Source organism: Salvelinus fontinalis, chromosome 16 (assembly GCF_029448725.1).
Source record: "Salvelinus fontinalis isolate EN_2023a chromosome 16, ASM2944872v1, whole genome shotgun sequence".
NCBI classification, from domain to species: domain Eukaryota; kingdom Metazoa; phylum Chordata; class Actinopteri; order Salmoniformes; family Salmonidae; genus Salvelinus; species Salvelinus fontinalis.
Genome location: NC_074680.1, coordinates 4,152,500 through 4,166,318, shown reverse-complemented (window position 1 = coordinate 4,166,318; position 13,819 = coordinate 4,152,500). Strand labels below are relative to the sequence as shown.

At 42.3% G+C, this 13,819-nt stretch overlaps 1 protein-coding gene across 4 annotated transcripts in view; it reads right to left on the bottom strand.

Annotated features, from left to right (window-relative positions):
* Nucleotides 1–6,221: 6,221 nt before the first annotated feature.
* The window catches only part of LOC129812537 (echinoderm microtubule-associated protein-like 1), a 91,724-nt gene continuing 84,126 nt past the window's right edge, over nucleotides 6,222–13,819 (bottom strand). For all 4 annotated transcript variants that reach the window (XM_055864174.1, XM_055864173.1, XM_055864172.1 and 1 more), the window contains 4 exons: nucleotides 9,524–9,611; nucleotides 9,299–9,394; nucleotides 8,723–8,853; nucleotides 6,222–8,612 (listed from right to left, as the gene is read on the bottom strand). In XM_055864174.1, the coding sequence (XP_055720149.1) occupies nucleotides 8,487–8,612; nucleotides 8,723–8,853; nucleotides 9,299–9,394; nucleotides 9,524–9,611 (441 nt within the window). In that variant the 3' untranslated portion in view covers nucleotides 6,222–8,486. The remainder of the gene's footprint in view (nucleotides 8,613–8,722; nucleotides 8,854–9,298; nucleotides 9,395–9,523; nucleotides 9,612–13,819) is intronic.

The following is a 13,819-nucleotide window of genomic DNA, read 5'->3' as shown; positions in this document are numbered from 1 at the left end:
CTCTCTCTCACTACAATATAATTCGATTTTAATATAATCACTCATAAATATTATACCCTGCATAAATTGCAAATATCAGACCTTTCCTTTCCCAGTCATTTCATAATTTCAACAAACCTAAAATAAACTTTGGAGTTTCAAAATGTAAATCAAGAAGAGAACAAAAAATCAGTCACAAAAACGTGAAGGATTTTCATAATGTGTTTACTGTATTCATATGAGTATTCATAAACCATTTTACATTCACTCTGAATGGTAGTGTTCTGCATCAGTTTCCATGCACCCAAACAAGGACAACAACCAACCCTGCAAGGCTTCCAATGTCTTTAACGTTCCACACCCACTCTAAACAAACTATCTTCTCTAATAATGATATACAAAAGAGAAGACCTGTCACACCCTGATCAGTTTCACCTGTCCTCGTTATTGTCTCCACTCCCTCCAGGTGTTGCTTGTTTTCCCCAGTGTATTTATCCCTGTGTTTCTCGTCTTGTATGTTTCCAAGTCAACCAGTGGTTTTCCTATTCTCCTGCTTTTTGCATTCTCCTTTTTCTAGGCCTCCCGGTTTTGACCCTTGCCTGTTTCTGGACTTTGTACCCGTCTGCATGCCTTGACCACGAGCCTGTCTGACACTCTGTACCACCTGGACTCTGATCTGCTTTTGACATATTTGCCTGTCCACGACCATTCTCCTGCCTTCCCTTTTGGATTAATAAACATTGTAAGACTCTAACCATCTGCCTCCTGTGTCTGCATTTGGGTCTTGCCTTGATAAGACCAGCCCAGTGAGCACAAGATGTTGAAAATACATATTTTCAATGTCTTTTCAACCAAAAATGTTTTTCAATGTCTTTTCAATCTCTTGTGCTCATAGGGAGAAACCCCTCAAATGAAATAATTCCATCTTGTTTACTTTGTTATGGTAACATGTCACATCTGCATATGTCCAATTATGTTTAGATCTGCAAAAACAGGGCTTCGTTCAGGAGGCAAACATTGTGGAACATTGCTGTGCGGGTGCGCAATAGCCCCAAGAAATATCAGCCCACAGAGAGAAGCAGGAGATTGAACTTCACTCAACTTTCTAAAGCAGTTGTCACCACTATGTCGATCTCCAAGGCATTCCTAGCCGATTGCCAAACATTTATGTAAAAACCCAACGTGCTGTTGGTGGTAGGTGCACCCGATTTCGCTGCCCTGCGTGCCGTAGCAGCCATAAATGAAAGCTACAGTAAATTTGATACTGTGAGATTACAAAACGTTTAAAACCATGACTAGCGAGTGACTCAATGAATACAGCAAAGAGCTGCTGTTTTTGAGTGAGTTCCTCTTTCAGTTCTTACTCAGCAATGTCACTACTGTATATTCAACACTTTTATAAGCCATAAAATGCACGTTCTTCCTATTTTCACACAGCGCTACACTGCAGAAGTAATGAATTAGTAGGAAAGTGTATCTATAGGCTTGCGTTATTAGTGACTTGGGTCTTTTTTAATATCAAATACTATTTCCCTTTCTCTGTTTATAGGAGTAACAACATGAATTTGTGCATGAGGAAGAAATAATGCGGTGCGACTCGAGTTTCGCCATCAGCTGGAAGACGGTGTCCCTTTCTGGTCAGTCTCGTGGTGAATGTACTGTACACTAGATGGCGGTAAAATGCCGTGCTGCTTAGGCCGCCCACTGTGACTCGCTGTTGGGCGTGCTGGCAGCGTGTTCGATTGTGCGTCAATAATTCGGCATAGCAAGTTTGTATGAAGGTCTAGTTCAATAGTAATATCCTTTAAAATCAAATGCATTTATAAAGCCCTTTGTGCATGTGTCAGCATATGGTCTCACAAGGGCTCTGAGGATCTCATCTCGGTACCTAATGGCAGTCAGGCTACCTCTGGCGAGCACATGGAGGGCTGTGCGGCCCCACAAAGAAATGCCACCCCACACCATGACTGACCCATCGCCAAACCGGTCATGGAGGATGTTGCAGGCAGCAGAACGTTCTCCACGGCGTCTCCAGACTCTGTCACGTCTGTCACATGTGCTCATGTGCTCAGTGTGAACCTGCTTTCATCTGTGAAGAGCACAGGGCGCCAGTGGCGAATTTGCCAATATTGGTGTTCTCTGGCAAATGCCAAACGTCCTGCACGGTGTTGGGCTGTAAGCATAACCCCCACCTGTGGACGTCAGGCCCTCATACCACCCTCATGGAGTCTGTTTCTGACCGTTTGAGCAGACACATGCACATTTGTGGCCTGCTGGAGGTCATTTTGCAGGGCTCTGGCAGTGCACCTCCTTGCACAAAGGTGGAGGTAGCGGTCGTGCTCCTGGGTTGTTGCCCTACTACGGCCTCCTCCATGTCTCCTGATGTACTGGCCTGTCTCCTGGTAGCGCCTCCATGCTCTGGACACTACGCTGACAGACACAGCAAACCTTTTTGCCACAGCTCGCATTGATGTGCCATCCTGGATGAACTGCACTACCTGAGCCACTTGTGTGGGTTGTAGACTCCGTCTCATGCTACCACTAGAGTGAGAGTACCGCCAGCATTCAAAAGTGACCAAAACATCAGCCAGGAAGCATAGGAACTGAGAAGTGGTCTGTGGTCACCACCTGCAGAATCTCTCCTTTTTGGGGGGTGTCTTGCTAATTGCCTATAATTTCCACCTTTTGTCTATTCCATTTGCACAACAGCATGTGAAATTTATTGTCAATCAGTGTTGCTTCCTAAGTGGACAGTTTGATTTCACAGAAGTGTGATTGACTTGGAGTTACATTGTGTTGTTTATTATTATTATTTTTTACCGTTATTTACCAGGTAAGTTGACTGAGAACACGTTCTCATTTGCAGCAACGACCTGGGGAATAGTTACAGGGGAGAGGAGGGGGATGAATGAGCCAATTGTAAACTGGGGATTATTAGGTGACCGTGATGGTTTGAGGGCCAGATTGGGAATTTAGCCAGGACACCGGGGTTAACACCCCTACGATAAGTGCCATGGGATCTTTAATGACCTCAGAGAGTCAGGACACCCGTTTAACGTCCCATCCGAAAGACGGCACCCTACACAGGGCAGTGTCCCCAATCACTGCCCTGGGGCAGTGTCCCCAATCACTGCCCTGGGGCATTGGGATATTTTTTAGATCAGAGGAAAGAGTGCCTCCTACTGGCCCTCCAACACCACTTCCAGCAGCATCTGGTCTCCCATCCAGGGACTGACCAGGACCAACCCTGCTTAGCTTCAGAAGCAAGCCAGCAGTGGTATGCAGGGTGGTATGCTGCTGTTTAAGTGTTCCCTTTATTTTTTTGAGCAGTGTATTTATCACTGTAAAAAACATACTCCAAATTAATTTGTAGGTAGCTAGCTAACAGCCATGGAGGAGGGTGATAGGATAGCAGCCCCAACTGTCAGTAAGCGAGTAGGCTATTCTGGATAGGGCAGGTACTTTTCTGTAGTTCCTGTGTAATTTGAATATAATGAAGTATGTTTCTTGTGAGGTTTTCTGTCCTCAGATAAAGAGAGCTATGAAAGCCTGTCTACATATGAAGAGTTCCCAATGAAGAGCAGTGGTTCTCAGTCCTGGTCCTGGGGACTCAAAGGGGTGCATGTTTTTGCCTTAGCACTGCACAGCTGATTCAAATGATCAACTCGTCATCAAGCTTCAAGTGGTATTTATGTATTCATTTATGATGCTATCCTTGATATGGTCCTGTTATTATCACATGCTACACATGCACATATGTGTGCTCATGCATCTATCAATGTTATCATGATTTGTTATCAGGGATATTATACCTTAGTAATCCACAATGACCTGGTGATGTAAAAGTCAAATAATTACATTGTCTTCCATATTCCTACAGATACCTTGTAACTGGAGAACGAATGCCTACAGTTAACATGTAGGGCACTGCAAGGTTGGGTGACCAGGGCCATCTGGGACTGCCTCCTGGAGGAATTCAGGTTTGTGAAGGCTACCTGTGTCCTGCGTAACTTCATGAGGATGGACACGAGGACCAGGAGGGGATCTGCAGCTCGCCACCATGTGCCAGAGGAGAAGTCTGCTGCTCTGAAGGATGCTTCAAGGATGGGGTTCAACAACGCAGCAAGAGAGGCAATCCGTGTGCGGGAGATCTTCACCTCCTATTTCTTCAAAGAGGGTGCTGTTCCCTGGCAACACCATAGACTACACTATGCACAACCAAAGGCTCTTTTAAGAGCCATTCACATTGCAATAAGAGTATTCTTCCATTTACTTAGCTATGTCAACTGCAATTATTCAATTCCCAGTGTCTCTCCCTTTGATTTCTACTTCTCAGGTGAAGGTGCTGTTTAGGTAAGGGTGTGATGTCTGTACAAAAACAAAACAATGATGTCCCAGGACCAAGATTGGTAAACACTGTTGAAGTGTATAATTGTAATACATACATGCAGACACAGCATCATTCAAAGACTGGAATTTGATACTCCTGGTAAAGGATATGACTGAAAAATAATCTCAAAGACCTGAACTGCGCCTTTATTTGCCAAGGTAGAGTACATGATCAGTGAATATATTAAATGTACAGGCAACAATGTGGGGATCTCATGCAGGGTAATAACTATATGTATATATGCCTTGCATCCTTGGCACAAAGTTATATTATATTCTACTCAATCCTTAGGCTTCATTAATGTTTTGAAGTTGATACAACTGGCTATGATAGCTGAGGTTCATAGCTAGGTTCTGAACTAATATGTATACCTAACGTTTGGGTCCATACACAGATCGGCTAGATAGCTAGCTACACATCCATAGGCATACACGTGTTTTTATCCTCCACTGCACAATAAGCAAGAACATAGCTAGCTACGCTATTTCATCTATCTGCATTGCATGGCAAATATCAGCAAGGCAAGCTTTAAAAATTGTACATTCAATTTGCAGTAAATTCTTTAGCTAGCTAGATTCTTTACTTCCACTGTTTCACAAGACGACAGTCTGGTTTGCTGGTTGTTTCAGGAGTCCCTAAAACATTAAACAACCAGAATTACAATTTCATACACATGTCACAACACCCATAAAGCTAGCCAGCTAGCTATTGTTAGATAGTCAGCTAGCATGCTAAATCGCGATTTTCGTAAATTAACTTTATGATAAAAATATGCTTAATCGTTTGTCTCTACATTAACTAACATATTCCTGTCAACTGTACATTTTTTGCATGATTCCTTATGACGTTATAATCACTTACATTTGCCTCCATCCCAGTATTTGAAGAAAGTCTCCAGCCTTGGGTCGCATAGCGTCACATTCGTCATGGGAACCACTCGATATGATTGGTCATCGCCCAGTGGTCGCCGCTGGTGATTTGCATGAAGTTGGTAAAGTTTATATTTTTCACCGAATCCCACGCCACCTTCGCACTTAATTTTTTAAAAATGGCCCGAACAACAATGTATTAGCAGGGCAATTCGAGCAAAGCCAATATGAGGTGATAATGTATTGGGCCTATAACTTACTGCACAAACCTCCTTGCTACAATACTGTTTTTAATTGGGTAATGTTGCATAGGCTTATGTTTTTTAAGTCATGTTAAAAAAAATCTGAGCAGTAAATCTCGGCTTGCATTTTGACTCAGAAAGTGATCCTGACTCAGAAAAGGTTGGTGACAACTGTTTTAGAGTTTTCCCTGTTAACACTATCTCTTCAATGTGGCAATTGTGATCTAATTAATTCAATATTAGCCACTTTCAATGCAATATACCGAAACAAAACCAATTATGCAAGACATGTTGTTGTAGGCAGAACACATCAGAGTAGGATTCTATTGCATTGACACACACTACTCATCCTGGTCCGGCATAAACAATCAGAGCTGCAGTAGATCTATATGCAAATATACCATTGCCATATATGGATCTGTGCCATTTACTTTGAACTGGACTGTGTTTACAGCATGGACGGTCGTGAGTGGATGCACTTGTTTTGAGATCAAAGCGAAAGCTGCATGTAGCCACGTGTGCACATTTTGTTCATATCCTTTGTTAGTTAGTGAGTTATAAGCCCAGTTATAAATCATTTGTAGTCAGCAATAGGGGAGTGATTGCTTCCTACAAGAGCACAAAACGTGTACATTTCTAGACATCTTTGAAAAGTGAATCAGGTAAAGAGCAGTGTTGTATTTTGAATAAGCCAAGTAGCCAATAGGTAGAGGGTAGTATAATTTGTCTGATTCTCTGTAATAATGGTATGTGAATAAAAATGCATTTTATTTTGTAAAGTGGTTTCTTGCATCAAACAACACAACAAAATGTTCAGTCACCTCCTTGTCTGAAGGGCAAGCGGATAAACAGGTTAATGTCAAGCATGGAACACCACACATTGGCTGCTACTGTAGACTGAATGATAAAACAGCTATTTCTTTGTTAAAATGTTATGGGATGCACTTTCTCCGTTGTTTTTGATGGTAGGCCACTCTGGTAAGCCTATATTATGATCAAATAGCCACTAGCCTACTTGGACACTGTTAAAACTGTAACTTAAAGTGGGTACAGCCTCAGTGTTCACAGTAAACACACGCTGGAAGTTGCACCAAATGTTCAAGTTTGTGCTTAGCAGACATGGAATTTGCTCAGTGCCCCCCAGAAATTGAGGAAATTACATGAATAGAGCTGACGCGATTCTTCATCCTACATGTCAGAAAGGCATGTTTGCTCTTCGTAGTATATTTCTATATGAACGTTCCACAACGTTGTGCCCTTCTGAAGGCAGCCCAGGTATAACCAATGTAATGCATGCTCTGGATACCTTTCATAACTTTTTATCACTATAAAGCAAACGCCAGATGAATGACCAGTCCATTTCAGACATTAGCAGTGTGGTACAGATAACTCTTGGTGCGATTACTTTTTCATGGCTTTGGGGAAAGCTTTCAATATGAATTACAGGTTTTGTTCATGGATATGCCTAGTAAACAAGAGGCATGAGTCAAGGTGACAAGGTCAGTATGGTAGCTAAGTCATAGGTTCTTTTGAGCCTCGGAGAGATCAAAAACAGCTGTAAATATCAAGAGTGGGCCTTAAGCCTTGGAGTAGTGATTACTTGCCTATGGTAAACAGTGAACAATAGGGGAGCACACATTAGGGCTTTTCACACTACTGAGCCAAACCGAGCCAAACCGAGAAAAACAAGCTGTACTGAGCTAGTCTGGTTACGCTTCCATCGTAGTTACTGGAGCCGTGCTGAAAAGGACAATGTGAAAATAAAATATTTAGTCAGCGCGGTGCGGATTGGTTCGGCACTATAGTGTGAAAAGGATATTGGAGAGAAAACAAGTACAGTGCAATGGTCTGATTAGTACAAACCTCTTATTTACAGAACTAGTTTGAGGACTGTACAGGAATATAAGGGAGGCACAGGAAGGAAGTGACATCGGCAGCAGATATATAACAGTGTAATCCAAATATGTTTGAAATGGAGTTCAACTTCAGTCATTTGGGTCCCAAAATGATGCTTTTCAACAGGTGTAAATAATCATTGATTATTCATTTAAATAATTATTCATTTGTTTTCAAAGGGCTCTTTGAAATGCCAGTGTTATACTTGATCAAGTATTATAGTTTGCAGAGCATTAGTGAAGTAGTCATTATAACACCATTCAATACCTCAGGAAGCCAGACAGTGGCAGCAGAGAGATAATATCTTCATATTCCCATGTAGCCTCACAGAATTCACATCTATTCAACCGCACACTTGGCCTAGTAACAAACTGCCTGGGGGTAAAGCTGATGTATTCATTATAAAACACACATCATATGATGAAAGAGTGTAATCATTGGGATATTGGTCATTTACTCTCTGTCAGCGTCAGTTTGAACCAAATGTATGTGCTTTCAGTGTAGATCAAATGCACATAGTACAAATTAAAACTTCCATTATGCAGCCACTCTTACCCAGAGCAATTTGGCTAAAGTGCCTTGCTCAACAGATTTTTCACCTAATCAGCTTGGGGATTCAAACCAGCAACCTTTTGCTCACTGGCTCAACACTCTTAAGCACTAGGCTACCTGCCACCCACTTTCCAATGTGGAGTGCTATGTCTACCAGGCCAGAGAGGCTACCATTGATATGGCAAAGGGAAAAAATTCAACTCCTAATTTTCTATTGGTTTCCTGAGGTGTGAAATATACAAAATAAAGGAGACAGACGGAACGATAAAAAACGAAACAATAGGTACTCCCTGTTGTATCATCCTTTTGTTACGATGCTCTTCGTCCTCAACCCACCCACGACCCATCCTACCCACCAAAAATCTCAACTCTGTAGTGAAGTCAACCCTAGAATCAGCACTCCCCAAATCCTAACCCATTAATGGGGTAAATACAAAACTGATCCAAGATCAGCTTCTAGGGGAAACTTCATCATAAGCTCATTGTACAGGGAGTACAACCCTTCCCCTACCCAGATCCATAAAGAAACTGTCTGTCTGTTGCCCCAAAATGGCCGCCTCACACTACCCGCCACTGCATGACGCTCATGTCCTTGCCCCCAGTGGAAACCAGGCAACTATCGTCAAACAGGAATTTCACGTTGGTCACATGACTGCTGTGTCCGCCATAAACATGACTGGGAGCCTGGAAGAAGAAGAGAATCAATCAATCAATCAATCAAACTGCAATCAATGGCCTCACATCATCTTCACAGGCTCTTTTAATCAAAATATACAATAGATTTTCAATCTTACCCGGAATTGAGAGCAGGGGAATGAGAAAAGGTGGACTTTTCCGAAGTCGTCTCCTGTGACGAGCAGCCTTTTCTCATTGGATCTGGAGACGGCGTTGATGTCAGTCCCGTCGGAGCCGTCAGGCCATAACCCTGTGGATCAGGACCAGAGTTACAGTATCTATCTCATTATGTTATACCCTACACAAAATGTTCAAAGTGAATGGTCATACAGTATGTAATCTTGGAAACCCAGAACAAAAATGTTGCGTACTGTAATTGCATCATATGCTCGATTAGGTTCTGGGGGGAGAAGTACTGACAAGACAAACAAAGTCTCCACCCCCATAAATGAATCTCTCAGTCAAAGTATGGGTCAAATGGCCCCTTCCCTTCAGAAATTTGAAAGATGCAAAATCGTGATTAGTCCAAGTGACCAGTGACCAAAAAAATATGTGCACGTTGAAGTTCCTCATTAGTTGTCACATCCCCCAGTCTGTTGACAGACGCTACGATACCATCCTATGTTACGTCCATCTGTCCACGAGACATTATATAGTATGTGTCCAGCAAATACAAATCCAGCTGCATTGCTCACCAAAGACTTGGAAGCCCAGAGTGCAGTTGGATGTGGCCCAGGGGATGTCCCGTGTGGTCTCCACAGTCACCACCTGTTTACACACTAATGGGATCCCTGGAACGACACACAGCGGATTGATATGTGGAGGTGCTATCTGAACTTTTCCAATAAGAACACAGATTTTCATTTTCAGTTGCAAAACAGTTTGCTACAGTTTGCTTTACTGAACATGACCATACTTACAATAGAGTATCTCATAGTCTCCTGAGTTGGACACCAGGTACTGAGAGTCCACTGACCAGTCCAGATGGGTGATGAAGCTGGAGTGGCCCTGAGAGACAGAAAAAGAGAGAGTGAGAGACAGAGAGAGATAGTATGCAGCTGTAGTACAAAGGCAAGAGAACCCTGCTGCAGCAGAACTTCACTAGATAAGACATTTGCTGAACATTATTTGTTCAAAACGTGAAAACTTAAAATTTTTGGAACATAAAAAGTATAACAAATATGTGAAAAAACCCTGCAGTTTTGAAACAGTGAACCGTTAAAGAACCAGTGCAGTCAAAACAGTTATTTTCTTGTGTTTTATACAGTACCAGTCAAAAGTTTGGACACACCTACTTATTCAAGTAATTTTCTTACATTTTTACTGTTTTCTACACTGTAAAATAATAGTGAAGACATCAAACTATGAAATAACACATATGGAATCGTGTAGTAAACCAAAAAAGTGTAAACACTACTACTACTAAAGGACACTAATAAGAATAAGAGACTTGCTTGGGCCAAGAAACATGAGCAATGGACATTAGACCGGTGGAAATCTGTCCTTTGGTCTGATGAGTCCAAATTGGAAGATTTTGGATCCAATCGCCGTGTCTTTGTGAGACGCTGAGTAGGTGAACGGATGATCTCTGCATATGTGGTTCCCACCATGAAGTATGGAGGAGGAGGTGTGATGGTGTGGGGGTGCTTTGCTGGTGACACTGTCTGTGATTTATTTAGAATTCAAGGTACACTTAACCAGCATGGCTACCACAGCATTCTGCAGCAATATGCCATCCCATCTGGTTTGCGCTTAGTGGGACTATCATTTGTTTTTCAACAGGACAATGACCCAACACACCTCCAAGCTGTGTAAGGGCTATTTGACCAGAAGGGGAGTGATGGAGTGCTGCATCAGATGACCTGGCCTCCACATTCACCCGACCTCAACCCATTTGAGATGGTTTGGGATGAGTTGGACCGCAGAGTGAAAGAAAAGCAGCCAACAGATGCTCAGCATATGTGGGAACTCCTTCAAGACTGTTGTAAAAGCATTCCAGGTGAAGCTGGTTGAGAGAATGCCAAGAGTGTGCAAAGCTGTCATCAAGGCAAAGGGTGGCTACTTTGAAGAATCTCAAATATAAAATATGTTTTGATTAATTTAACACTTGTTTGGTTACTACATGATTCCATATGTGTTATTTCATAGTTTTGATGCCTTCACTATTATTCTACAATGTAGAAAATAGTAAAAATAAAGAAAAAACATGGAATGAGTAGGTGTGTCCAAACTTTTGACTGGTACTGTATATATTTCCACGCTATGAAGTAGGAATAATACTGTGAAATTGTGAAAATTATGATAATGCACTTTGAGTGTAAGAGCTGTTTGAAAAGACCGGCTGAAATGTCAACCTGTTTTGGTTGGGTGGTCTATTAAATGTGTTCAAAGACAAATAAGAAAGAGACTTCCAAACCTCTGCCAATAACAGCTACTTTGCAATTTTTCCCCTCCCCACTCCCTGACAGTACTATAAAAATTATTGTTTGAGAAATTGCTCTTTGCTAAGAAGCAATTTTTGGTGTTGACTATTTTTATTGAAAACAATCACAGTAAGGAAACAATTTTTAGGGCCTTCCTCTGACAGCGCCTGGTAAAGAGGTCCTGGGTGGCAGGGAGCTCAGCACCAGTGAGATAGTGGGCCGTACGCACTACCCTCTGTGGCGCCTGCAGTCAGATGCCAAGCAGTTGCTATACCAAGTGGTGATGCAGCCAATTAAGATGCTCTAAATGGTGCAGCTGTAGAACCTTTTGAAGATCTGAGGTGAAATGCCAAATCTTTTCAGCCTCCTGAGGGGAAAGAGGCGTTGTCGTGCCCTTTTTACGATTGTGTTTGGACCATGATGGGTCCTTAGTGATGTAGACACAGAGAAACTTGAAGCTCTCAACTTGCTCCACCAAAACCCCCGTCGATTTGAATGGGGGCGTGCTTTCATGCTCTGAGTACCTGTTTAAAGGTCTTATCAGCTACAGAGAGCGTGATCACACAGTCGTCCGGAACAACTGGTGCTCTCATTCATGGTTCAGTGTTGCTTTCCTTGTCCACATGGCTCGCATAACTGGACAGCTCGCGGCTGGGTGTCCCTTTGTAATCCGTGATAGTTTGCAAGTCCTGCCACATCCGAAGAGCGTCAGAGCTGGTGTAATAAGATTCGATCTTGGTCCTGCATTGATGTTTTGCCTGTTTGTTTGGTGTTTCACTCGTTTAGCCTGTTTGTTTAGTCCGGATTAGTGTTTCACTCCTTTAGGATAGGTTAGGATGTTTCCTGTAATCCATGGCTTCTGGTTGGGATATGTACGTACGGACACTGCACACACACTTATTAATAAAGCCGGCGACTGATGCAAATTCCTCAATGTCATCGGATGAATACCGGAACCTATTCCAGTCTGAGCTACTGAAACAGTCCTGTAGCTTACCATCTGCTTCCTCAGACCACTTCCTTATTGGTACTTCCTGTTAGAGATTTTGCTTGTAAGCAGGAATCAGGAGGATAGAGTTATGGTCATATTTGCCAAATGAAGAGAGAGGGAGGGAGAGCTTTGTATGGATCTCTATGTTTTTTGTTGTTGTTTTTTTACCCCTTTTTCTCCCCAATTTCATGGTATCCAATTGGTAGTTACAGTCTTGTCGCTGTATCTCCCATACGGACTCAGGAGAGGCAAAGAGCGGCCTTTCAGGTTATGTCGACATAGGACTCGTTTTACTATGGATATAGATACTTTTGTCCCTGTTTCCTCCAGCATCTTCACATGGTCCTTTGCTGTTGTTCTGGGATTGATTTGCACTTTTCGCACCAAAGTACGTTCATCTCTAGGAAACAGAACACGTCTCCTTCCTGAGCGGTATAACGGCTGCGTGGTCCCATGGTGTTTATAATAGTGTACTATTGTTTGTACAGATGAACGTGGTACCTTCAGATGTTTGGAAATTGCTCTCAAGGATGAACCAGACTTGTGGAGGTCTACAATTTTTTTATGAGGTCTTGGCTGATTTCTTTTGATTTTCCCACGATGTCAAGCAAATAGGTACTGAGTTTGAAGGTAGGCCTTTGACTACATCCACAGGTACACCTCCAATTGACTCAAATTATGTCAATTAGTCGATCAGAAGCTTCTAAAGCCATGACATAATTTTTGGGAATTTTCCAAGCTGTTTAAAGGCACAGCCAACTTAGTGTATGTGAACTTCTGACCCATTGGAATTGTGATCCAGCGAATTATAAGTGAAATAATCTGTCTGTAAACAATTGTTGGAAAAATTACTTGTGTCATGCACAAAGTAGATGTCCTAACCGACTTGCCAAAGCTATAGATTGTTAACAAGAAATTCAACCTAAGTGTATGTAAACTTCCCACTTCAACTGTATATTTTCCATGTCGTTGTTCAGCCACAACTCAGAGAAACATAGGAGAAACATAGGATATTACACTTCTTCAGATCACATTGATAGGATAGTCTCAAACGGAGCTCTTCCAGTTTATTCTCCAGTGATTGCACTTTCGCCAATAGAACGGAGGGCAGAGGCGGTTTATCCACTCTCCGATGTAGTCTAAACGACACTGAAGCACACACGTAGCCACTCAGTGACTTGATAAGCTGATTGTGGCCTGGCTGCTCAATGTGCCTGCCAGCTACTACTTGCTAGCTTCATTGAAAAACACAGAGTTGGAACTTACTGATTTCGGGCACTGATAAACAGCGTGTAGTTTGTGTTTTATTCACGATAGTTTGACAGCTTGCAGACGATGAAGTTGTAGGCATGTTATTGTTCTCAGAAATCAGTCCAGAGCACGCAGCCAGACTTTGCCGACTCGATAGACTGTATGCAGTGCACTGACTCATTTTTCAAGCACATTTTTTTACTTGAGAAATACTGCCCCAAACACCTTAGCTAGATGTAAAATTGCACTACTAAAACCTACTCTGAAAAAACATTTAAAATGAATTACAGATTTCTTGATTTGTATTACATTAATTCTGACTATTTTAAAGAAATTACTATTTTGAGGAAGTGGCTATGTTGTTGCTACAGTGACTCTGGAGGGACAAACAACAGTGCCTGCCAGGGTACGATATGCGAACATATCACATCCACACCAAACCACACCCTAAGACGACTTGTTTGACTTCAGTCATGGCCACTAGCTTTTCTTAATGAGCAATCTTCAAAACAATGCCAAATCAGGAGGTGCAGTCGCCCTTTAAGACCTTT